The sequence below is a fragment of the Sarcophilus harrisii genome, chromosome 1, assembly GCF_902635505.1.
Source record: "Sarcophilus harrisii chromosome 1, mSarHar1.11, whole genome shotgun sequence".
Classification (NCBI taxonomy): Eukaryota; Metazoa; Chordata; class Mammalia; order Dasyuromorphia; family Dasyuridae; genus Sarcophilus; species Sarcophilus harrisii.
Genome location: NC_045426.1, coordinates 9209728 through 9236292, shown reverse-complemented (window position 1 = coordinate 9236292; position 26565 = coordinate 9209728). Strand labels below are relative to the sequence as shown.

Below are 26565 nucleotides of genomic sequence, written 5' to 3'. Positions count from 1 at the left end.
TTAATCATTTTTTAGTCTGGAATGAATTTCGTATTTTTGTGAGGGTTGGTATGGGGGAACTGGGACTCTGGTTCAGACAAACATCTGAGCCAGAAATACAAATCATATCAATAGCAACCTTATCATTCTGTTCTAATCAAATTAGTCTGGCACGATTTATTTTTAAGAAATCCAGGAGTGTGGATAGTAATCCTATTTCTTTCTCAGTATTTACAAATCCTTATGTTAAAATGTTTATTTTAATGGAATTGACAATCTGCTCTCTGGCCTACAAGGACTCACAAATTACATTTATTTCTCTCACAATCCAAGTTTTGCAAAAAGCTTTCCTAACAACTGCATGGTGTGGCCAGTGATGTGAACATTGTTAACCCTGGTTTCCATATGAAGAAGCTTTGAGAATAGTAAAGTAGCTTCCCTCGTGCCATATAAGGTCATCAGATGCCAAGTCCAGCCCGCTGCCTCTCAAGGGATCAACCTCTGCCTTCTGAAAAAAGGGGCCCTTGGCCATTTCTGCATCTATCCATCAGGGAGGGCTGCTTGTGTGTGGGGACGGGAGGCGGACTCCTGCCTGCTAGTGCCCAAGGAAGCTTCAAGGGGCATTTGTCAGTCTCTATCACCAGAAAGCCATCCAGGTCATCGCTGCAAGGGCTCTGTCCTGGACCCTTTTCTCCCTTCATAGATTCAAACCCCGAGCCTCTGAAATGCCCAAGCCCTTTCTCATCTCCATTCATTATGGCCTCGCCATTTCTGACAGGACAACGCCTTCTTGCCCTTGTCTCCTCCCTGTCTCATCCCTCCTTATCATTTTCCTTTGCGGGGTCTTCCCCCAGCTCCCACATCATGTGGCATCTCATCAGCTAGCATGGATTCAATCCTCATGCCTCTGGGATGGCTTTTAGATCGACTAATTCACCCCAACAGGGTCATGACCTCCAATATGTCAGATGAGTCCTTCAGTCAATAACGAGCATTAAGTGCCCCCTTACATGCTGCTCCAAATGCTTAATGCACATCTCACTTGTTCCCCAAAACAACCTTGGGAGGTGGATGCTATAATTATCCCTACTTTAAAGTTGAGGCAACTGAGGCAAACAGAGTGATTTGTCCAAAGCCATAGGCTGGATTTGAACTCAGATATTCCTAACTCCAAACCTGGCCCTCTAACCACTGACCCTCCTAGCTGGGGGGAGGGTGTGAGCAGTGCCCAGAGAAGCCAGGATGGGGAGGGAGGGGGGAGAGGGGAGAGGGGAGAGCCGAGCCATCTAGGGTCATTTGGGGGGAAAGCAGGTCGGGCAGTGTTTGCTGGAAGGTAGCCTAGGGGAGTGTGCAAAGTGGGGAAGCTGGGGCGTTCAATGCCAGGCAGATCAGGGAACTGAGGTGCGGAGGGTTAAGTGGTTTGCCCGAGACCATGCAGCCGGTGCAGGTGCTGGGGAGCCTTCCTCTGAGCTCTCCTCCATGCCATGGAGCCTCCTCTGCACCAGGGAGCCCTGATCTGCACCAGGGAGCTCTCCTCCACCAGCCTGCTTCCTGCACCAGAAAGAGCTGGCCATTTCCCTGCACCTACTGCCTGACTCCCCACACTGGTTCACGAGGAAAGCAGGGAAATGAAGGAGGCATATTTACGGATTTGTTTTGCTAAAAATGAAGAACGCGCTTCCTTCGGGAATGGGGATGATCTTCTCCTTCATATTCAACTCTGAGATTCGACGGGGGCGGGGGCCAGCAGGAACCTCTGGTTCATCTTCTTCCTCCTCCTCCTCTTCTCCTACTTTGAAGAAAAATGTCTTTATAGCATGAAACGAGAAGATCTATTTTCAGGCACAACAAAGCAAACAAACCTGAAGCTCAAACCCACACCTGTGGAACATCCTTTTGTGCCATGGCAGCTCACGGCTCAGTCTCCTAGGCAAAGGGCTCCTGCTCTGCACTGAAAGCCTTTTAAAGAATCTCAAGTCAGGAGATAAAAACTCCTTGACTGACCAAGACTTTCACTTCTCTGCTGAGGGGAAAGAGTATAGACATGAAGGGAAACAAGAAGAGACCCTCCTCCCCTTCCAGACTGAAGGCTCCCACAAGGGACAAGAAAGGGCTCAGTCTCAAGCAGACAGCGCTTCTTCCGCTGTTCCTCAAGGCCCCTTTCCTTACAGTCATGCAGACAGCTCTTGGGCTGTGCAGGTGACTCCCCCATCTAGCGTGTGACAAGGAGGCCGGCACCCAGGGAAAAGAGGGAGTCAGCTGGAACCCACGGCACCTCCATCTTGGTGGAGTGGCCCGGCCGCAGAAAATCCGAGGGCTTCCTTAGGAATCCTGAGCCTCAAAGTCTACAAAATAAAGCCAGGATTCTTGGGGGCCAGCACCATACCTGGGACATCACATGGTGGGTAAGGGTCCTTGTCTTCATCCTCTCCTCTGTAATCATCGATTATAACCTGCAGCAATGGAAGCAGGTCTAGCATGAGAAGGGGCAGCTGGGTGCTGAATGCTGGTCACTGAACAACCGTGGGTCCTACCTGACCTGGGGAGGGGGAAGGCCTGGAAAACCAGCAAAGCTGGAGCACCCCCAAGTAACCTCTGCCCCCCAAAAACAAACCACCAGCAAGAACCAAAGAAGAAGAGATAAAGCTCCTCAGTTATGCTCCACTGGGAGTGAGGAACCTGCACTCCAGTGGCCACCCCCAAAAGGACCGAGCCTCCCTGCCTCCCAGGCTATTGATCTGCCCATCTCTTTTTAGGAGGCTCAGGAACCCGTGAGGACTTCTCATCTCCCACCCTTTCCTCAAGCTGGGAGGAGGCAGAAGACCTGGGCTGGCGACCCCACCCCCAGCCCTTCCAAGTGGCCCAAAGCTGGGAAGTCACAGGGTCTGCTGTGGTCCGACTCATCAAGGCCTCCTGCACTTTGACACTGAGACCCATGATGGTTGTCTAACACACAATGTCCATCCTCCATGGACAGTGACTGCCCAGAGGCTGCGGGCAAGCAACAGCACACCCTTCATAATGGCACAGAAAGGAACACTCTGGAACAAACACCTTGTGGTCACTGTTAGCCATCGGGTTGACTTCTGGCTTGTCGTTCCTTTTATTCTCCAAACTTTCTTTTCTACAGAGAAAAGGACACAAACAAATGTCGAAATGCAAAGTGCTGTGTGGTAATGAAACAGTTTAATTGGGAATAAGATTTACCATTAAAAAAATAGCATTAATCTACCCAAGAAATTTCGATTAGATTCTCGGGGCCAAATTGATTAAGGAGATTTTATCGAAATTTCCATCCCAAAGACATTTTCATCTTTCACATCATCTGTGTTATGACACTAAAACTAAACCCAAGAATAGTTCAAGTCCCAATCTAAAGTGTGGAAACAATGGAGCCAAAATGTTTGGCTTCGGTCTGAGAGATTTCCAAGTGTGCCAGACATCAGAGAGGGACACCTGTGAGCTCACTCTGTGCAGAATCGGTGACAAAAGTGACTGCCACTTGAGGGGCATTGGGGTTTTCCTATGGCTGACACTGGACAGTCAGATCTCCCGAGCTTTCAGAAGGATTCAGTGGCAGCCCTTGAAGGTCACCTATTCCAACCCTTCTCTTGAGAGTGGAGGAAACAAGCCCACAGAGATTGGGGCATTGGTCAGATTCCCCAGATCAGCGGCCTCTCCCCAGGACCTGAAGCTCTAGGTGTGACTCCTTTTACCTGGCAGTCTTTTTCCTTTCCTTTTCCTCTGCTTCTTCCTTCTGGGCAGTATTCAGACTTTCAGCATCCGCCAAATTGTCCACCGCAATGGCCAAGAAAACATTTAACAGAATATCTAATCCAAATCATTTTAAGGATAAACATACTCTTTCAGTTTTGCTCTATTTCGGTCATTGTGGAAATCAGCAATGGTTAAAAAAAAAAAAAAAGCACACCAGCTCTACTTCCAGGTATATGTCACATCTGATGACTAGGCATGGTACTGTATGACTTAGAAGGTTAGAGAAGCCACAAGATATAGAAAAAGAGACAAAATGTCAATCTGATATTAATCTTTTTTTGAACTGAATCTGGGACTTCAACAGTGAAGGAACTTCCCACACCACGGCAGATATGCAAATGCTCCTTAACTCTTGGGTTTTAGAAAGCTGCCTGTGACACCAAAAGGTTAAAGGATTCCCAGGGTGAGTCTCTCACAGACACGAGCCAAGGCCTGAGCTTCCCAAATCTTAGGCCAGCTTTCTCTCTACTATGTCATATTTTGTATGTAAAGACTGTACCAGAATACAGACTGTCCTTTTGGAAACATGTGTGTGTGCATAAGATATATACATAAACATATATTAAATATAAATCATACACATATCTAAGATATGATTCTTTAGTAAAATGATGATTTAGTAAATATGAATACCATCTTTCCAAATAATCCCCCCCCCAGGAGGTATCGATTTATTTTACAGGAGCTGGACCTATTGTTTACAACTATAAATCCGATTTGGAAACAACAGGTGAGCAAGGTTTCGTTGTTCTTTTAAAGTCATCTGTAGCGTGCTCCAAGATTTCTCCTTTGAAAGTGTGGGTGATTTTCAGGACAAGTGAAAAGTTACAAAAGCCAAATCTAGTGAGCAAAGATCACCAACCTGGGGCCACATCTCCCATTTTCTCCTCCATTTTAAAATAACCTGATGTATAGAAACAAAATGGCTTTTTCTTGAAAAGCTCATAAACTGTCAATAAGGCAATTTTAAACAATAGGTTTCTGCCATTTTGAGCAATGACAACCTTGTTAGACTAGGTGAATGGGCCTCTCCTGGAAGGGACGCCAGGTTCAGCAAACAGCAAGACCTCATTAAGCCCTTCTCTTTTTCCTCCACATCCTCCTCCATCCATTCTCTCAGGTGAGGTGAGGCAGGATTGGGAGACATGGGAGATAGCCAAAGCAAAGATTTGGAGATGGAAGATGGAGGACAGACAGTATACGAAGAATGGAAAGAAGGCTAGTCTGATGGGACCTCTGAGTGCAAGGTGGAAAGGAACGTACAAAAAGCCAGGAAAGGTAGTTTGGAGACAGGTTGTGAATGGTTGGAAGAGGTCTTTACATACATGCTGTCTCTCCTCAGAGCATAAGGTCTTTGAGCACGGGGTTTATTTAACTTCTTTGTCTTCATATCTCTGATGCTCCTCACTTGGCACATAATAGAGCATTCATTGAAATGTCCGTTGATTGATTACAGTCAGTTCATTCGCTATGTTTCTGATCACATGACTTATATTTGATTACTGCACATAACTCACATGTTCTATGTGTCATTTATTACAAGAGGCTTGTGCTTTTTGTTTTACACGAGCAACACAGTCATTTTTGCTGTGATTGTGTGAGGTGAATCATATTTTAGGGTACTATGGTTAGCTGTGCGAAATTTTAACATAAAAGATGTAGAATGGTACATCCATGTGACTGCATTGCTGGTAGCATCTGCTAAAGAGACTGGCCGCGTTAACTAGATTGACTGTTCTCTATTAATTACTTTAACTGTTTGATGCACTAAGGTCTATATGTTGTGCTACATGTGCAGAAATATGTTGGTGGGTTCCAGTTTAGTTTTCAGAGACTGCAAATGCTTCACTAGAGGAGGCCATAAGGCAGCACTCAGTATCGTGCTGGGTATCCATTAAAGTGTTTAATAAATGCTTGTTGACTTGATCTGATGTAATTTGTCCCACTACTATAGCAAAAATCTTTTCAATTCTAAGCCAGAAGCATATCAGTATGAATTTGTAAAGTACCTAATTTTTTGGAGAATGTTTCCTTTTTAAAAAAACTACTATAGGCTCCACCCAGTACATCCCAGGCCATCATTGGATTGATATTATGAAGAACAGTCACACTCTTCTAGAAACATCATTTGATGTCCCTCCCAGCGACAGAACAAGGGGTAGAGGAACACTACTGATTCTTGTTTTCCTGACTGCTCATAACAAGGAAGCTTTAATTCTGAAACAACTATGGAATGATTTGGATCTATAATTATATTCTTAATGAAATGGAATTAAAAATTAATAGAAGACTTCCCAAAATAATGTGAAAGAGCTGATCAAAGTAATGAACTCTTAATATCCCACCACAACCTTATAACTGCTCTTGGGCAGCACTGAAGGATACAATTACCACAAATAAAGAGAATAATGAAGTATATACAGACGATCATTCCTGAAGAAGACGGGCCTCCATAGGCCATAATTCCATCATACATGACAGCATTCCAGTCTTCACCTGTAAGAATCTAAAATGCAAATGTTAGTTATCACTGAGAGAAAGAAGAGGAACAAATTCTGTTTTCCTATTTTACTCCTAAAGATAGTCACAGGCTACATGAATGAAGATGCCCAAACCTTTTCCAAAGAAGGATTATATGAATCCTTCTATTGCATAGAATTGATAGAAAATGGAAACAGAAATTCAACTCTACATACTTTCTTAATGAATTATGTCTAACAGACATAAAGCTACGTGGCTCACAATTTCAATCTCCTCTTACTCAGAATCCTTAAGGCTCGGTTAACCCATTGCAAAATGAATTTAAATAAATGTCGACAGTAATAAAAAACAAAATCTCTCATTTCTACTAGTTCCTTATCTTCCACTCATTTGACCAATTTTACCAACTGAAGAGATGTTGTTTTAGCTTCTTACTACAACTTGCTATTTAGATGGACCCTCATTAAAGCATCTCCTAAGCAAGAGAAAGGTTATAATTTGTACACATACCAAAGTCAATCATAAGTGGCTTAAAATATTGAAGTTATATAGATTATCAGAGGTCAAGTTAGACCAAGAAAAAACGGGGAACGATCAACAAAGAATTTTAATTAAAACATGAAAATATGACCCACAGTGGAGATAGTAAATGTCTTTAGGAAACAGGTGCTCAAAACTGCTAACATTATTAACATTTGGCAAAGTTTGTACAAGCCTTAGGCTAACATATCTTTTATGCTGAGCTGTTGGGCTTAGCCTAACGAATTTTGCTTAAACTATATTAAAAAAGTAGTTTTGAAGAGTTCCTAACTATAATTTTCCCAATATATCAGGGAGGCTAGGGTAGCTTGGTGGATAGTTTACTGCTCCTGGAGTCAAAAAGACTCATCTTCCTGAGTTCAAATTTGACCTCAGACACTTACACTAGCTATGTGACCCTGGGAAAATCACAACCTTGTTTACCTCAGTTTCCTCATCTGTAAAATGAATTAGAGAAGGAAATGGCAAATCACTCCAATATTTCTGCCAAGAAACCCCAAATGGGATCATAAAAAGTTGGAAATAACTAACCAACAACTCCCAACACACCTTCCCATATTTGGCAGAAGATTCATCTCTTCACAATCAAGATACCTTTGTGAACAGTATAAAATTCACAGAATGTGAAGAGCTCAAAAGGATCTCACTGCTCGAAGCCAATTTTCTATCCCATCTGCAGGACTGCAGTCAATAACATGGTTGACAAATGGTGATCCAGCTTCTAATTTAATACTTCTGGTGGCAGGGAACTAATTCTCTCTGGAGACAGTCTATTTAGTTTTTGAACAACTTTCATCATCGAGATTAATCTAATCATTAATATTAAATCAAAACTTGTGTCCCTGCAATGTCACAGGAACACATGATCATAGATGTAAAGCTGGAACAGACCTCAAAGTCCATCTAAATCCAACCTCTTCTTTTTACAGATGGGAAAACTAAGGCCGAGATAAGTGCCGTGACTTGCCAAAATTCACCGGTGAAGCAAAAGTCTGAGTCAGGAGCTGATTTGGGGCCATCTTTGAGTGCAGAGGCAGAGAGCTCATCCCTATCACCATGCTGCTTCTACCCACATCCAATGACAGACCAAAATCTTCAGGGAGCTGTCAATCATTACCACGTGTGCTCCTCATCAGACTCAGAATTAGATTTGTACAAGTGACATTACTGAGACTCAACATGATGGAGGACACTGAGACTGGTGGAAGCGCTCAGAAGACCCAGGTTCAAGCCCCAGCTCTGACACTTAATGGCTGCATGACCCCGGGCATGTCATTTAATCTCTCACTGCCTCTGGCAATTCTCTAAGTCTATAATTGGCAACACTGATGTCAAGGGCAAATGGCAGGAGTTTTTCTTTGTTGGGAATCCTCTTTACCAATGAAATCAGAGGGTCTGTCATCCCCTACAACAGATGAGAATCGGAAATAACAGAGCTCATTAAAACTCACTAAACCAGTGAGTTTTCAGCAAGTTCATCCATTTTGTGGCACAGGAACAGTCTTGGGTAGAAAAGGTGAAAACTTCTTATCAGTTAGAATTGTCCAACGCTTACAGGCTGCCTCAGGAGGTAACTGACTCTCCTTCCCTAGTGAGGGAGTCCACATGGAGGTTGGACAGCCACCATCAGAGGTCTGGATGGGCCAAGGAGTACTGGTCGGGTGTTCTGCCTCAGGTGCCTGCTGAAGCCCTCTGATCCTACAGAGGGATCCAAGTGCAAAGGACCTCAGGGTCTAAGCACAACTATTTCATTTTTACAAATTAGGAAAAAGACTTGGAGAGAAGGAATCATGGGCCTGTGGTCACAGTGTAACAGAGCAGAATAGGGAAGAGAAAACCCCAGTCTCCCAAATTCTGCCCCATTCTTTTCGCTCTGGTGCCAGCCTAAGGAGCAGAGCATGGCAGGGCCTGAATGCCCTATGACCTGACTTTGCAGCATGATCTAATGAAGGCCATGCATGCTCAGCCTGAAGCTGTACGTGCCAGACAAAAAGGGAGATCCAGGAGGCTGCTGCTTGCTTCGTTTCATGTCAGAGCCAGGATAAAAACACAGCTCCTCCTCTTCCACACCTTGTGGGTAAGTCAAACATCCCCCTTCCAACGCAGCATCTCTGGCAATGAGAGTTCTCCAGGCATCTTGGTTTCGATCGTTTTACTTGAATCGGGACATGGGACCTGCCCCTCCTCAGAGATGAGCTGAGAGCAGGTACGGAAGTTCAGGAAGATGACATTATCCAAGCCTCCAGAAGGAATGACCTTTCTCGTGATTTGTTTTGCATTAACGTTTTCAGTGAACGAAATAATGCAATGACTAAAGCAAGTTTAACGATGAAAGCTAAATTTAATGGCAAATATGAAAGCTGCGTCACACAGAGAAAAGGAATCAGATGTACAACAAAAGCGTTCCAGGGTATAGATGCGTCAGTTTTTAAAAGGGCAGAACAACTGTAGCTGTCTTCTGAAGACAAAATGGCCTGGCCATTGGGAGGCCTCTCACCTGGACAGCTTCTGGAAAGGAGGAGACCCCCTGACCTAGACCTAGACCCTTATGAGATTGCTGCCCGAGCTTCCTGACCCGTCTCCCCAGCTCTACCATTGTCCTCTCCAATCCTTCCAGAGCTCTTAACATGATTCACCTAAAACATAGGTCTGGCTAGTTCAGGTCCCTAGGAAAGCATCCCCAAGGGCTCCTCTCCTCAGTGGAAAGGTTGGCCACGATCTGGCAGCCCCCTAAGTTTCCTGTTTTAGTTCCCACCATTCACTTTGACCTGCTCTCTGATGCAGCGTGAAGGGCCCGACAGCTGGACCCCAACCCTCCTCCATGGCCTTCTTTGAGTGGTTTCCCACTCCTCACTGTGGCTGTCCACAAAGATTTAGTGTCCTGGATCCTCTTCTTTCTCTGTTGGTAATGACATCATATCTTGGGGGGTTCAACTATCTTCTCTAGAGAAGACTCCCCGATCAGATGACCCATCCTGTTTCTCCTCAAGGAGCAGATTTGAAACACCATTTGTCTTTCAGACTTTTTAAAGTGGGTGTCCCAGAGACGGTCCACACTCAGTCTGTCCAAAATAGAACTCATTCTCTTCTCCCCTGAAATCTCACCTTTTCCAAACTTCCCTGTCTTATTAAAGGCACCCTCATCCTCCCAGAGTCATTCTCCTCCCACTGATCCCAACATCCAATCTGTTACAAGATCCTGTCTTTACATCTTTACTATGTCTCTGGCCCTGACCCTTCTTCCCTACTCACCAGGCTATCCATCCCCTTAGTGCTGGCCTTCTCAGCCCAGGACTGAATCACTCTCCTGACTTACGTCTCTCCATTCACAGTGGGACACCTCTACTCTACTGTCCAAGTAATTTTTCTTGAAAACAGTTCTCCCTGACTCCCCTACTCCATCTATTCAAGTGGCTTCCTCTTTCCTCAAAGATAAATCATAAACTCTGTGACCAGACCCACTTGGTGATCATTGCTCCCCTCTTACTTTCTCCAATCTAACCAGACTGATCTAGCCAAGGGCTCTGTGAATGCCCACAGCGCCTAGTACCTGTGCAGGTGCCATATCCTCTCAGGGGAAGAGAAGCCCCCGGAGGAGCAGTGACCATTCAGCTCACTGCCCTAGCCCCTAGCACAGCAACTGCAGCCTGCTGGTTCTCCATCACCGATGGAACCAAGGAGAGAGAAAAGTTACCTGAAACACTGTTAAAAGAGCTTGAGGAAAGTTATCGAAGGTGCTCCTCTTGGTCTGGGTCTCGTCAAAGTTAAATTTGCCCCCGAACAGCTGCATTCCAAGCAAGGAGAAGATGATGATGAAGAGGAAGAGAAGGAGCAAGAGAGAAGCGATGGACTTCATGGAGTTTAACAAAGACGCTACCAAGTTGCTGAGAGATGTCCAATGCCTGTGAATAAAAACGCGGGTTAGGAGAGAGCTCACAGGTGTGTCTGCACATGTGCACATCCAAATGTTCACTTCAGGGGGAGAGGAAGGGGTGGCAGCTCTTACCTGGTCACTTTGAAAATGCGCAAAAGACGCACACATCGAAACACAGAGATGCCCAGAGGAGACATGATTTCCAGTTCCACCAGGATGGTCTCAGTGATCCCACCACACACCACAAAACAATCAAACCGATTGAAAAGGGAGACAAAATAGGCCTGGAGACCCAGGCTGTACATCTTCACTAGCATCTCACAGGTGAACATGGCCAGGAGAACTTTGTTGGCAATATCTGGAAAGGCAAACGGTTCGGAAATCTGGGTGCTCTGATCACTGGACACATTTCCCAAACGAGCACTCCCTTCTGTGGCCTATCTATGACCACCAACATATCCTGCACCCTTGGGGGAGAACAGGGTGCCCTCCGGCATTTCTGGGTCCAACTGTCCTGGCAAACAAGTGGACATCTCACATATCTTTGTATCCAAAGGCTAGATCCTAAATTCAGGCTAAATTTCAGTTCCTGGCATCCACAATCTCCTTCTGATCCCACTCATGATTCTGTTGTGTTCCCTGACATCTTTCTCCTCTACTGCAGGATGCAGGGTTCGCATCCTGGTTCTGCTACAGACCAGTGATGGGTCACTGGGCGAGTCATCCTGAGCAGAGGCAGTATGGCTCAGTGGAGAAGGTCCTGGGGTCAGCAGGCCCTGGGTTCCGATTTGGCTTCTGATGATAAAGAACTACACATGTCATTTCTCTCTGAGTCTGTTTCCTGTACTGTAAAATATGGCTGAAAGGACCCAGAGTATCTTAGTCATGAAGTTGTTATGAAGAGCGAGATCTCTGTGGAGGACTTTGAGAGCTTTAAAGCATCATATCAATTCTTTTTATTGTTTAAAATTTTTATTATTATATTATTTATTATTATTGTCTATTTTATTTAATATTATTATTATCATGGATAGTCTATGAACAGTGTTCACATGATATGTGAGATCTCACTGAGTTGAAGCTATTTCTTAAATTTTCATATTAGCATTCATTAGAATTGTTCACGTAATGTCCCAGAAAACTAAACCATAGTTTATTTTTTTGTAATCTAAAACAAAAATAAAATACTTTCTTCTCATACCTTGAATCTGGGTCAGCCAGTCAGGCTGATTATAATGCTCAGAGGAAATGGTCAAGGTGTTGAGGAACACGAGGACAATCACCAGCCAATAGAACGACACTGATTTCACTGCAGCTCGGCATCTTCTTCGACTGAAACGGTTCCAGCGACGCCAACGTCGGCTGAAATAAAGAAACGACTTGACTCCCGGTGTGTGGAAAAGTCTTGTTACTTGAATGTGCCTTGACTGAGCTTTGAGGGTGACAGTGAACTTGGGGAAACGGACAAGATGGGGCCAAGGGGCATGGAAGAGGGGCAAATAGCACAAATTTTAACAGCAGGGATTTTTGCTGGCCTCAAAATGCAAGTTTTTAAATAATTGCTTTATTGGCTGTGGTTAAGTGGCCCTGTTTGACTTTCTTGGACAGAATATTTTATGTGTAATTCAAACCCTCAGTATGTCACTTCAGCATGAAGAGTAAAAGAAAAAATGGTATATATATATATATATATATATATATATATATATATATATAGACTGTTTAATACAGCTTTGTACACTGGAAAATATCTTGGGTCAAAGTCACATGCTAAACATTAAAACTATGCCTGGGTTTTTGAGCCATTGGACAGAATTTATTGGGCAGAAACATGATACCCAGAAATCATGACCCCAAAATTTCAATTTTTCAATTCCTTCCTTAAATCTTTCTAGTCTTATATGAGCTCAGAAGAGCCACCAATTCTACTGGGACACGAGTCTTCCCACTGAATCATCAGCTGCCTGTATATGCTCAAATATTCCTTCATGAACAGAGCTAATATTAAATCATATTTTCATAAAAATAAATTAAATCCAATCAAACAGACAAGTAGCGAGTCCCTTCCACCCACTTCAGGTTCCTATCTGTAATCCTGCTTAGCCAGATTTACAATGAAAAACACCTCCTGCCATAGCAGACCATCTTCTTTGTTCCCCTTGAACCGGTGCTCTGACATCTAATGACAAAGAGCCAAGAAGGTGGAGGAGACGGAGCAGCAGGGACGAGACAGGGCTGAGGAGGGTCTAGGCTTTGAGTGACAGGGCAGGGATGCAGGGTCAAGCTCCACTAATGGGGCCCTTGTATTTAGCTAGAGCCTGTGACAGTGTGGGATGATGGCAACTATCAGAAAGGAAGTCTGATGTCCTTTAGGAATAGCAGAGAATATTCTGAGGGACATGGAAAATATCCATAAAGGAGGGCAAGGAGGCCTCTGAACTTCATGGCACCCGCCCAGGCTGCCCACGAGGTGCTGCTGGAAATAAGGTGGGTCCCCCAGATGGGAACAGCGGAATCCTCACAGGACTTGGACACTGGAGCTGACAAGGAACTCAGCCTTCATCTACACCATCGTTTTACGACATGGAAGCTGAAGCCCCGAGACAGGAGCGTGGCCAGATGAGGCTGACAAAGGCTGCAGACGGCAGAGAGGATCTGAACTCACACTTGTGGGCTCTGAACCCAGGGACGTCCCCATGTCTGAGACCCAGGGACATGTATGGAGAAGAAAGGCCTGAGCTGGGCTGTCACTGCTCTCAACTGGTGCATGTGTGTGAGTGTGAGTGTGAGTGTGAGTGTATGTGTGTGAGTGTGTGTGTGAGTATGTATGTGTGTGTGAATGTGTGTGTGATTGTGAGTGTGTGAGTATGAGTGTGTGTGTGAATAAGTGTGAGTGTGTGAGTGTGAGTGTGTGTGTAAGTGTGTGAGTGAATGTGTGTGTGAATAAGTGTGTGTGAGTGTGTGAGTGAATGAATGTCTGTGTATGAGTGTGTGTGTGAGTGTGAGTGAATGTGTGTGTATGAGTGTGTGTGAGTGTGTGTCTCTCCCTGACGAGCTACAGACCACACAACAGCAGAGCAGGATTCCCCGCGGTGCCGAGTTCTGGGAAATGACTAGGAAACACACTCGTTAAAGAAGCAGCTGGTCAGTTTTTCAAGCGAAGTCACCAAGTTTTACAACAACTCCAAGCTGATTTCTATGAAGGGGTCAGAAGATCGGGACGGGGTGGAAGAAGAGACTGGAAAAACAGGGGAAAGAAGCCAGCAGAAATAGAGACAAAAGCCAAATACTAACCTGAGCTTGGATTTGGAGATCGCTTGACTGAAAGACACAAAAAACAAACCCCCTTGGTGAGCAGGTCCATGTGCAGCACTCCCCACAGTCCTTTGCATATTAAAGTTCTACCCAGGAACCCAGAGCTGCACTGTTCCGGGGCTTCTGCTTGGGGTGACCACCTCTACCTTGGTCCTCAGAGGAGAACCCTGACTTGCCCCCCTTCATAGTGCTGGGCTCCCACTTACTGAACCTTCTTCAAACCCAATGGCCAAAGGAAGCTGCAGGCCAGCAGGAGAAGTAGCCCCGACTGCCCCACAAAGACAGTGTTAAAGTCAGTGTGGAGCCTTTGGAACGCTGGCACTTTTGTCAGAGAAAACCATATTCTAGATTCCCTTCAGAAAATTCCCTTCATTGTCTGCCCCCATTAAAGCAGTCAAAGGCCGCTCCCAAGCTCGGCTAAGTAGCAGAACTTGCATCAAACCGGGCCACCCGTGACTGCTTCTGTGGCTTTTCGCTACACATGGCTGCCCACTCAGAGGGCCATGGGCAGGGCTCCGGAGGGGGATCTGGATGGATACAAAGCTGTCACAGGGGCGACTTCAGAACCCCCATCAAAATCAGCTTTTAAGAAGGGGTGCTCTGCCCTTCCAGCCTGTGCCCGCCAGCACCTGCCTGGGGGAGCTCCGGACCGGACTTGAGCCCAGGAAGCAAAGGGGCCGTGGTCCAGGAGCCGCAGCTTACCAGAGCCGGCCGCAGCAGCCTTGGGTCTCACCCTCGCCACTGATGTTTTCCGTGTTCACGGACTCCGTCTCGCTGGTGGGCATGCTTGCTGTGGAGAGAGAACGGACATTTCAGAGAAAGGGATGGCCAACAGCACAGGCGGGGCCGTCCAAAAAGCTCCACTTCACCATTTCTCACCCAGAAAACGTCAAAGTGAAGAAAGCCTTGCCTTTGTGGGGATTTTTGGACAAACGGTTTGTCTGTGGAAGGTGATTTGGACCTTTCCTCTTGCCAGATTTCCTCCTTTAGTGCCTTCAGGCCTTCCAGTGTTGTACAGGGGGAAAGTCCTTCAGAGTTCAACCCTGAAGGGAAACCTCAACTGGCCCAACAGTCTGAGCTCTCCCACAGAGAGCTCTCATCTCTCTGCTGATTTGTTACTGAACTAGGTTTTAGCACACAGCCACTGGGAGTGAGGAAGGAAAGGTCCTTCTCCAGCCTTGAGAGCATTCAGGGAGAGACATGGCCTGCTCTCTGCAATGGGATTTTTCCTGATATGTTTTACAAAGAGACTTAAAAAAAAAAAAAACTGGAGGTATATAGGAATGCAATGGAGGTTTGGGCAAGGATCCCTTTTGTAAATCTAAGAATCCTCAAAAAATATAAATAATCATACCTTGGTTGATCTGTGCCCTAAAATGTGTATTTAGAACAGGGCCTACCTCTGCTTCTAGGATCAACACCCAAAAAGGTTCAGAAAGCTAATGAAGAATGGGAAAAGGAAGGCTGCTAGGGGAAGAGGACGCTATTGTTATTTATACGATAGTGACAGAGGGACAAAAAGAAAGAGAGACAGCGTGCAAGGGAGTTTGCTGTGGCTGCCATGGACCTGGGATTGGGACTACCCGGTGTCACCGGCAGAGCACAAATTGAAGGATGCCTGAAAGCAGGCTCCATAATGTAAGAGCAGAAATAACTTGAAGTTTCTTGGCTGAGGAATTGATTTTTCACTCACAAAAGTTGGAAAGATTGGAAATCAACACCACAAATCAACTTTACCTGCTACTGAAATGAAAGTTCTGGCCCTAACTTACACAGGCTCCTCTCTAGCCCGGGCAGCATTATACCAGGCCACAGGTGGCTAGGCAGAGCTTAGACTTCTTAACCAAAGCTCTTCTCGACATAAACACGAGATCATAGGACCTGTGAGTCTCTCGAGGGCCTCAGTTTCCAACGGCAGACACCTGATTTAGGTTTGGGCATGAAAAAAGATGTCAATGGGAGGAGTTTTGAGATGAGAAACTTTTTGACAGTTTTGAATTGTAATTGTTAAGGAAACATTCAAATGACACAAATCTCAATTGTGAGGCCCATTTATCTCCCCAATTTTGAGGCCTAGAGGCTGCCATGAGGAAAGACTTAGGATTCCAAAACGTCTAAGGCACGTTCTGAGTCAACCATGTTTAATCTCTGTGAAGTTTGAAGAACGTAATTGAAGTGGATAAATTTTGGACACACCTGAGGCAATTTCTCAATATTTCTGATTCAACCAAACACATGAGGCCATATGCACAAGGGTTAGTATTTATAATGAATGCTTAGCACAGCACCTAGCACATAGTAGTTACCCCCCAAAAGCTTATTCCCCATCTTCAATCATTATTGAGAAAAAAATTAGTCTGATTCTTCCCCAGAGTGAAGAAAGGGGAAAGAAACAACAAGAAGAGATAACCCTAAAATCACCACCCTTAAGTAAAGACTGTGGAGTTTGAAAGTCACAATTAAATACGAGCCTGATGCTCAAATGGCCCTTGGTTCGAGGAGGGGAAGAAGCCCTTGGTCTGCCATGATGATCCCCCCCAGGCAAACAGCCCCTAATCTCTGACCTCCTTCCACAACTCCCTGGATGAGGAGCAGGGGATGCCCTACTCCCTCTACTCGCTTCTCTCTGTCTCGTTTCTGTCTCTGTCTCCAAGAGGCAACAGAAAGACACTGGATATGAAAATGGAGCCTCTCAATATGAATTCTGGCTGCAATTTATGAGAAGCATGGCCTAGGGTTCTCTCTTAGCTAGGCCTATTTGTTCCTCTGTAAAACAAAGGGTCCGACAAGGTAGTCTCTATAAGCCATGAAGACAAAGCTGGCATTGGAATCAGGAGAGCCAAGAGGGGTCCCAGCTGGGCCACATTTATGTGAATGACACGAGAGAGCTCTGTGACATGGGCACAGCTAATCTTGCCAGCTCTGCTTCCCTCACTCACGGGGTTCTCATGGGGCAAAGTGAGCTTATTTCTTCCACCTTATCTATAACAGGCTTGGTGAACCACAAAGAAATATCTTGGTGTCAATATTGTTATTATAAAATTAGGATTCTGGGTCTCAGACTGTGCAAGGAAGCAGACTAACACATGCACCCTTAATTGACACTTTGTGATGGTTGCTGATAACAACATTGGAAAACGGAGGGAGCCATGGTGGATCCAGGTGATGGGTGGCTAAAGGAAGGGCCCACAAACCAGTCCCTCAGTGCCCCCATTTTTCCTTCTCTATATTTCACCAGTTTACCCATTTTTTGACTGATTACTTAGGGGGCAGAGACAGAGAGAGATGGTTTTTGGTCCACAGAAAATTTTCTCCCTTTGTTTCCATGAGGTGGTTCTCATATCCTAAGATTTCTTCTTTCTTCCTTTTCCTTCACAATTTATAAATTGACATTAACTTTCCTTCAATGGGCCCCCAAAGAATTATAGAGACAGGACCAGGGGCTTGATCTGTGATTTGATTAGTACAGAGAACTTCCAGAGGAGGTAACACCCTCTCCCAGCGTAGGTTGGCGTCTTCTCTGCAGAAGTTACGTGACTTAGCCAGATACATACAGCCGAGGGGGCGTGTCAGAAGCAGAACTCATGACTGGGGTTAAAAAACGAGCAGAAAACATTTAGTCTGGATTTCTATGCAATAAAAGGGTTCCAGAAGCAAGCAGATCACCCTTCAGCAACAAAGCCACAGATCCCATGGGTAGATAAGAGCCCATCCTCTTTAAGACAAAAGTTTGGAAGGAGAGAATGCCATGAAGCTCACATCCCACGGATGGGAAGTTACTATGGTAACCACTATAGCTTTCACAAAAACCTAAAGAGAATGAGTTATAGAAGTTGGAGATGCCGGAGAGTTGATCTGCCTCTCTGGTGTGCTAGGACATCCTTGCAAAAACACCCATCTCCTTTCAATGTGACTGTTCCCCTTCACTGGTAATGCTGACTGCCACATCCCTGGCACTGCTCCATTTGCTGGGTGACCTGCTTTGCCCCCATTTGCAGGGATTTGCCCTTGTTTTCTGAAGAGTCGCTAAACTCTCCCATGCAGTCAGGCAAAGGGAGTTTACTGAATCATAAAAATGTTGAACTGTGGAGTTGGTCTCAGGGGGAGAGAGGAAGAGGCCGGGAGGGCAGCTTGCACATACAGGGAAGGCAGGGAACTTTCCAAGGATAGAGATTTTTGTTTTGTTTCATAAAAGCCACCAAAATATGTGTACGTGTGTGCACACGCACACACACACATGCACACACGAATGTAGTTATATATGAAATTTGAACAAAGCCAAGTACCGGGCCCTTTTGGCCCAGGACACCAGGCACTAGCAGCTGAAGGGACCCACCTTATCCCATGGTGGCACTGGAGCTGTATGCCATCATCAAGCAAACTCTGCCTGGATGATCAGAAGACCTGCTAGGCCAGAGGGAAACCCTCTGAGGCTGTGGGCAAGACCCTCCCTTAACCTCCCAGATCTCAGTTTCTTCTTAATTCCTCACTGATGAAATAAAGAGACTGTACTAAATGGCCACTATGGGCTGTTCTAGCTTTACTACTTGGCATGTATCATTGATATAAATTTCCTATTAATAGCTTTCAGAGATGATTTATCTGGGATGCTGGGTTAATCATCCTTGCTCCATTAAATATCGACAACTTAATCTGATAATTGTGTAGTTTTATATGTTAAGTAAATGGTAGCTAATTTTACAAAGGCTACAAAATTCCCCTCTCCATCACAATATGTAAAGGGTCTGCAGCTTGACTTCCATCTTGGGGTTTGGGAATCCTAGGGATGAGCATTCCCTCAGTTCTGAGGACTTCTACCTCTAAACCCTTGGAACTGGCAGGTGGGCTTGAGAGGGTCCAGAAGCTCTGAAAGAAACACATTCTTTAACAGAGTAAGAGAAAGAAGCTGCAGAGAAATGAGTCATGTGCAGCCCTGCCTGGGACTTCATAGGGCAACAACTGGAAGAAAAAACTGAAAGGGAAAGATTGACTTATGGCACTGAAGGGACTGCTCTTTCCCCAGAGCAAGCCAAAGAGCAGAGCCCATCCTTTCTTGGCTGACTATCCAGCTTCCTGACAAAACCCCCAGGCCCTTCTGCCCCCGTGGATGTTTTTTCTTCTACGTCTTTGCTCCTTCCACTACTTCATAGAATGTTTCCCTCTCCCCCATCTGTACCTGATGAATGCAGGTATTCCCAGAATCCCCTGACCTTCTCTTCTGGAAGGAAAACCAGGCTCTACCAAGTGTACAAAGCTGGAACCAGCCCCAGGAAAACATGGGCTGCTATTCATGTCACAGAGGAAAAAAAATCTCTTTTCTTTTCATATTTGTATATGCTTATCTATGTCTATTTATCATTAGAATATAAGCTCCTTGAGGGCAGGAACTATTTCAGAACCTATTATCACATTTAGCAAATAGTAGGTACTTAATAAGTGCTGACTGATTAATTTCTAAGATAGTATAGATAGGAACAGCAAAAAACTTCCAGTGTGAATATCTTGGGTTTAAGCTGTAGTTCTAACAATAATTAGTTGCGTGGTCTTCAGCCAAGTTCTTCCCTTCTAGGATTCAGTTCCCTCATATTATAAAATGTAGAATTTGGAGCAGATGCTCTCTGAAATGCCTTCTAGCAGAGACATTCTGTGATTCTATCAAGTCCCTTCTACCATCACAAAAGAAGGAACACAGGGGCTGTCACTTTGACCACTATAGTAGCTAAGGTCACACACCCGTCCCCACTTCCCACAGACCAAGGTCAGGCCCATGATTGCTAAGTGGCCAGCTACACTAAATACCTGATGGATTTTGACTCAATGTTTGCTGAGTCTCTTCCTACTGAGGCATTAATATATGCGAAGCTCGAAGGCCTTGCTCTGCCCCAGCTGGAGAACTCTGGGTCCGTGGAGGTGCGGCCCCTCAGATGTGAGAATAGACCAAATGATCTCAGAAGCTCTCTGGCTACAAAGCTGCACCACTCAGAGTCAGCCCTGGGTCTCCTTCCCTGGTGGTGCAATCCCAGTTTAGAAACTTAAAGCTCAGGGTTTGCACAGATGTCAAAGTTCAGACTGGAGCTAGGTGCCAGTTGTTTTCAGTAGCTTGTTTGCCAAAGTGATCCCAGGCTGGGCCTGGGGAAGACACCACCTGTCTGAGCTCTTGGCTTCCTGGGCCTGAGATACCTGGAGCTCCTTAGATACCTTAGAACCCTTTTCTCTCTGAAACCTTTCAGATTCCCTGAACTCTCCTTTTGGAGATCCTTAGGAGTAGTTGTATGGCCCAGGGCAGAACATGGGGGCTAGATTCAGATCCAGCTCAGACACTTCCTATTTGTGTGACCCTGGGCAAGTCACAGCTTCTATCTGTCTCAGTGTCCTCAACAGTCAAATGGGACTAGCTTGGCAAACTTCACGGTGCTACATAAGCGCTTGTTGCCATGTGTGTGCCCGTGTGTGCATGTGCGCTGCGTACATGCGTGTGTGTGTGTGTGTGTGTGTGTGTGTGTAGCGGTGTGTCCATATGGTGTGTCCCTCCCAGAACGTGAGCTTCTGACGAGCAGGAACGTTGTGTTCCCCCCCAGCGCCCAGCTCCCAGGGGCTCTCAGAGGATGCTTGCCAAAGAGGAGCAAACTCCTGGTTTCAGCATTTGGGGCAAAGAAGTAGGAGATCTCGCATCATTTCTCCACACTCCTTTCCACGCTAAAATGGATTGCTTTCTGGATAGATGAAAACCATGGGAAATATACTGGAGGAAAATCAGTCCACTTCCCTAGACTCAGAAGCTTTGGCCCTAAAAAAAGAAATGAGTTTTGCACTGCTGGGGAAAAGGTGCTGAAAGGCTGCTTCAGGAACGAGGTTGTCACAGGGCCCCTGCTTCTTTGACAGCTGAACCCCAATACTGCATTCTCAAAGTCAAAGCACTTTTTAAGGGAAAGCTGGAAAGAAAAGCAAACTTAGAGGGCACTGCAACCACTGATTTAAAACAAGCAATTCAATCACGGGCTGGAAGTGCATGCACAAGCTAGCACACGCTGCTTCCACAGGAAGCTCATTCATGAAGGAAAATCAGTCAGAGATTCCAGGGAAAGTGATTACCAGGAAGGCACCTCAATGTCCAAACACACAGAGCTTGCTGGTTACCATGGTCTTCGGTGTGGCGGTGGTGGCGGCGGCGGCGGCCACAGCACAGCATCCGTTTCTTTTTCTCCTCCTTGAGTAAGTCAGCCACTGTAAGCTCTTCAGGTTAAATGTTGGGAGTTCCATTGTTATACAGAAGATGGCAGCAAGACCAATGCAAAAAAACATCAAAATAAACCAGGCAGCCACGTGAGAGGGCACAGACCCATGGGGAGTCCTGCCACAGCCCCAAAACCCTTCCACTTGACTCCCTTCCAACAGAATGAGGGGGAGACGTATGCGATGATAGAGTCTGACTCATTTGGCATCCCCTATCTGACCAAGCCTGCTAGGACGGGGACCCATGCCAGGAAGGACCCAGACACCTTACTGAAAGAACATTAGAGAAAAGAGGCAGATTACGTAGGCAGAAGATGTACTCCTATCACTGTTCAGGACATGAATAGGAAAAAGGGACATTCACATTCTAGGGTCCTCCTAGACACTTGGAAGCTGCTCCACCAGGAGAGCTGCAGGGGCACAGTATGCCCTCAGCCTGCCAATAAAAACAGCCCTGAAGGTGGATTTGAGGGACTTGGCCCTTCATCTTCTACTTACTGGTGACAAAAAAGGTAGGAGTTAAGTGAGTCATCGCTCCCTTCCTGGGACTCAGTTGACCTATTTGTAAAGTAAGAAAGTTGGGAGCAGCTGGGTGAAGCAGTGGCTAGAGCACAGGCCCTGTAATTAGGAAGTCCCACGTTTAAATCTGGCCTCAAACACTAGCTGTATGACCTTGCGCAAGCCGCTTAATCTCTGTGAGCCTCAGTCTCCTTCCTCATTTGTAAAATGAGCTGGAGAGGGAAATGGTTAAACCTCTCCAATATCTGCTAAGAAAATCCCAGTGTGGTTGGACACAACTGAACCATTCCAAAAGAAGGAAGTGGGATAGACTGGCCTCTATAATCTTATTTAATATATAATCTATAAACCTTTATAATCTAAGACTGCTTCAGGGAGGGAGAAACTTTACAAATACTGTCGTGGTGGGAAAGTTGGCCTGGCAACTGCACAAAGAGGGATCTCGGGTAAACTGGCAATAAGGAGAAACAAGAAGAGGAGGGATCAGACAACCCAAAAAGAGGAAAAGGAAATACCTCAAAATCCAACCCCCTTTCTGCTAAGAGGAGGAGGGGGCAGGTTGATGGACAAACTATCTCTAAAGTAGGAAACAGTCCTAAAAATGAGATTATTTTGGCGTAGGCTGTTTTATCTCTGCCTACAGCACCGTGTTCATGAAGCCAGGAAACTCTCTTGTTTTTAACTTGCCCAAACAGCTGCTTATTGTTTCAACCCCCTGTACGTTATTGTCTCAGCCCACCTTGGATTCACTGACAATCACCAGACCTTTTCTCAGTTCTTGCTCCTTCTGGCTAATCCACATGGCCTACACTCTTAATCATTTTCTCCTGGGCTCCAGACTCTCCTGTCTGGGCTTCCATGGCACTGGCCCCTTGGTTTTCCTTCCAACTGTTTGTCCAGTCCTTGGGCTCCTTTGTTTAATCACCATCCTGGCCACCTCCCCCTCAATGTTCCCAGAGGTTTTGTCCTAAACCTTTTTTTTTCTTTTAGTCTCTGCTCTTTTCCTTGGGGACTTGATTACTTCCCATGAGTTTAATGATCATCTCAATATGACAACACTGCAATCTATACATCCTCCCTGCTCAATACATCCCCTGAGCACTAGTCCTACATGAAAAACTGCCTAATAAACATATTTTCCCAAAAAAATAAATCCACTTCTTTTCTATATCTTCTATTTTGATCAAGACCCCAAGCATACTTCTAGTCACTTAGGTTGGCAGTTTTAGATCCATCCTTGATGCTTCATACTGTCTCATAATTAGGTAACAAATCTTGTTTCTCTTACCTCAGTGTCTCTCCATTCATATAGCCATCACCCAGGTCCAGACCCTGAACATTTCAATAGTTTACTAACTCAGGAGAGGATTCTGGGACTAGAAGGAGCCAGCACACTGGGAGTGCAAAGGCAAAGGGGTAGAGATGCTGTTGGCTGAGGGCACTTGTGGGAGCGGGGAGCTCTTGGTTTGGGATTCCTGATCAGAATGGAGAGCTGAAGGGAAGCTTGAGGTACCATTCCCACACCCCATTATTATGGGAACAGGGAAGATCAGAATTCATCTTCAGAATAGTTTATGAATTCCTCTCTTTGTCTTAAGTCCTTTCCCCTTCCATAAATTTTCCATACAAATTCTACAAGGATGTTCTAAAATATCAGTCTGACAATGCAATTCTCTTTTCCCTGAACTCCAGGCTCCACTAAAACCTCTAGGATTAGATCTAAACTCCTCCATTTGGCACTTAGAGCTCCCTAAACTGTGGCCCAATGTTACATTTCCAACACTCTGAGACATCGCTCCTCTCCAGAGATCTCACGGTCCAAGCACTGGACAGCTAGCTGTCAGTTCCTTTCATGTAACACTCCATCCTGTTTCTGGGCTGACTCCCAGACCCGGAATACTTCTCCCTTCTTATCTCTTAGTCAGTCAATAAACATTTATTAAGCAACTACTGTATGCCAGGCACTGTACTAAGCACTAATAAAAGACAATACCTGCCCTTGAAGAACTCAAGAGTCTAATGGAGTTGAGACAAGAGGCAAGCACCTATGTGCAAACAAACTATATACAGGAAAAACTGGCAAGAATCAATGGAGGGAAAGTACTGGAATCACTGAAGAACATAAATAATTGGGAGTTCAAACGAAAACACTTCCAGTAGAAAGTAGGATTTCAGCTGGAAAGCAGACCAGGCATGGGGGCTGAATAGCCAGAGAAAATGCCCAGAGGCTGCTAGCGGTGTCTTGAGTAACAGCAAAGTGGAGCCTAGGTATAAGAAGAATGGAAAGGTGGGTCATGGGGGCAGATTTTGAAGAGTTTGGAAAGCAAAAGTAAAAGAGAAGACTTTCTATTTGATCCTGGAGCTTACCCTGAGTAGGGAGGCTGTGGTCAGACCTGTGCCTTAGAGAGATTGACAGCTGAGTGGAGGATGGCCTGGAGAGGAAGAACAAGGGGAGATTCCCCCACCCCCAGCAGCCATTGCCATAGTCCAGGTAGGAGGTGATGAGGGCCTGCACCAAGGTAGAGGCAATGTCCAAGAAGAGAAGAGAAACCCTGTGTTTGAGGCCTTATGAAGGTATCAGCAGAGTGAATGGAGCACAAGACCTGGGTGGTGAGCCTCTATGACAAGGAGAATGGTGGGACTCTCAGAGAGCACCTACTATGTGTCAGCCCTGTGCTGAGCACTTTTCACAAGCATCTCATTCAATAACCCAACAAGGTATGGGCCTTTATCATCCTCATTTTATAGCTGAAGGACCCGAGGCAAACAGTGATTAAGTGGCTTGTCTAGGGTCACACAGGGGAAGGCGCTTTCTAACCCTGAGCCCCTGTCTCTGTCTAAGCTACCACCTCTCTAAGGTTTGGTAAAGACTTGGGCAGCAGGTAAGGAATTCAGTTTTGAACCTACTGAGAACACCCAGTTTGGTGTGTCTACTCGGTAGCTGGAGAACGGAGGTTCACGGGGAGGTTGGGTCTAAGGATTAGGGTCAAGATGTTACCTGAGTCCATAGAAGCTAAAGAGATTCCCAGGTGAAACAAGGAGGGAAAAAGAAGGCCCAGGACCATGGGGGAATAACCTAGATGAAGATGCAGTGAAAGAGACTGAGAAGTATTTCTCTCAGGGGAGAGGGGAACCAAGAGAAGGGTGTTCTGAAAACCCAGTGAGAAGAAATTATCAAGGAGAAAAGTGATCGATGGTGTACAAGGCTACAGGGGCAAAGGACGAGAGCGAGAACAGCTCATTCGATTTGATGATGAACAGATGAGTAACTCTGGAGAGAGCAGTTCCGTTGGATGGTGAAGCTGGAAGCCAGAAAGCAGAGAGAGGAGAATGAGAAGAAGGAAGAAGCAGCCCCAGGGAGACAGCCTCTGAGGGAATCAGTGGCAGAGGGAGGAGAGATGTGGGATGGTAATCTAAGGCTTGGAAGGACCAAGGGAGAGTTCTCTGCAGGTAGTGGGGAAAAGTATACAGAGACTGAAGAGAAGAGTAAGAACTGGGAGGAACAGAGGGAGCAACTGCAGGAGAAGAGAGCAACATGGGGTGGGATCACGTATGCCTGCTGAGTTTGCCCCAGAAAAGAAAAGGCTCTGCTTCATGTGAGAAATGCATGAAAGGAAAGGTAGAGGCAGAAGGTAATGGGAGACCGGGAGGGGAAGAGGCAATGCTCAGGAACCATTCTCCACTTTTTTAGTAAAATATGAAGCAGAGTTACCAGCTTAGAGGGCTCAGGTGGAGGGAGGCATGGAAGATGTAAGGAGGATGAAAGGTTTGGAAGAGTTGTGTCTGGTAGTAAATTAGTTAGGGTGGTATCAGGGACTTGCCTTGCCTGTGAGGGTCCAGGGATGATAAACATTTGTAAGGTCACCTAGTCAGGCTGCTTTTGTGATTTTCCAGTTTTGCTCTAATGTGGGCAAGAACAAATGCAAAGGACAATGGGAATGATCCAAAGCTGAGGTTTTACAGGTTAAGACTGGTGATGGGATAAGAGGAAAGGGTTTCAGAAGTGGGCAGCATAGAATAGAATTAGCTCCCAAGAGTACAGATGGAGAAGAGAGGGGAGGGTTGCTAGTGCCGTGCTGATGGGCTGGGAAAGAACTGAAGCAGGATTTGGGGCTGCCAGGCAGAGGCAGAATGACACTAGCTGGTGATAGAGAAGGAGATTTCAGCTTTCATGATGGTGGAAGTGGTCTTGCTGAGGGTGACTGAAAGCTCAGAGGGGTGACTGTGGCTGAGATGAGAGGAGGAGGTCATGGGAAATGAGCAAACAGAAATGGGAAGTTAAGTGTCTGAAGAAGTATACCTGTGTAGACTTAAATTCCCTCAAAAAGAGGAAGAGAAAGACTGTGAACCAAGCACTGAAATCACTGATGTGGAGGAGAAGCTCTTGAGTGAAGAGTTCAGGGGAGAAGCTGAGTGTCATGTGAGAGTGAGGAGCATCCAACTCCCCCTCTCTTTGTAGCGAGTCAAGAGAATGAATGAAAATGTAGCTAGTCATAGAAAAGGAGGTCAGAGATCTGCATCATCAATAAGGGTCAGAAAGTAGAAGGGAAGGGGAAAAGCAGAGAGTGCGATGCTTATGAAGCAGCTCTCCTGATGATGTGGAGCAAGTCTCCAGAGAGCTCACTGCAAGGAGTGGGCAGCTTTCAAAAGGATGTGGGAGCTAAGAAGCCCAAGGGGAAAAGGCATCTCAAAAGAGAGCACATCATAGGTGCTTAATAAGTGCTTATTGATCGATGGAGGCAAATAAATGTCCATGGTCTGGGAGAGGCTAAGTGAATTTACCTACATGTATTTAGTGGGATATTACTGCATTGTAAGAAATAATGAAGCAATAATTCAGAAAAAAC

The 26565-nt window shown here is 45.6% G+C and overlaps 1 protein-coding gene across 4 annotated transcripts in view; it reads right to left on the bottom strand.

The window, feature by feature from the left end:
* Nucleotides 1–26565, bottom strand: part of CACNA1D (calcium voltage-gated channel subunit alpha1 D) — a 289659-nt gene that overhangs the window by 94521 nt on the left and 168573 nt on the right. For all 4 annotated transcript variants that reach the window (XM_031952057.1, XM_031952049.1, XM_031952040.1 and 1 more), the window contains exons 8-17: nucleotides 14669–14756; nucleotides 13946–13972; nucleotides 11853–12013; nucleotides 10784–11009; nucleotides 10472–10679; nucleotides 6142–6262; nucleotides 3696–3810; nucleotides 3034–3103; nucleotides 2366–2432; nucleotides 1627–1771 (exon numbers count right to left, since the gene is read on the bottom strand). In XM_031952057.1, coding sequence (XP_031807917.1) covers nucleotides 1627–1771; nucleotides 2366–2432; nucleotides 3034–3103; nucleotides 3696–3810; nucleotides 6142–6262; nucleotides 10472–10679; nucleotides 10784–11009; nucleotides 11853–12013; nucleotides 13946–13972; nucleotides 14669–14756 — 1228 coding nt within the window. The remainder of the gene's footprint in view (nucleotides 1–1626; nucleotides 1772–2365; nucleotides 2433–3033; nucleotides 3104–3695; nucleotides 3811–6141; nucleotides 6263–10471; nucleotides 10680–10783; nucleotides 11010–11852; nucleotides 12014–13945; nucleotides 13973–14668; nucleotides 14757–26565) is intronic.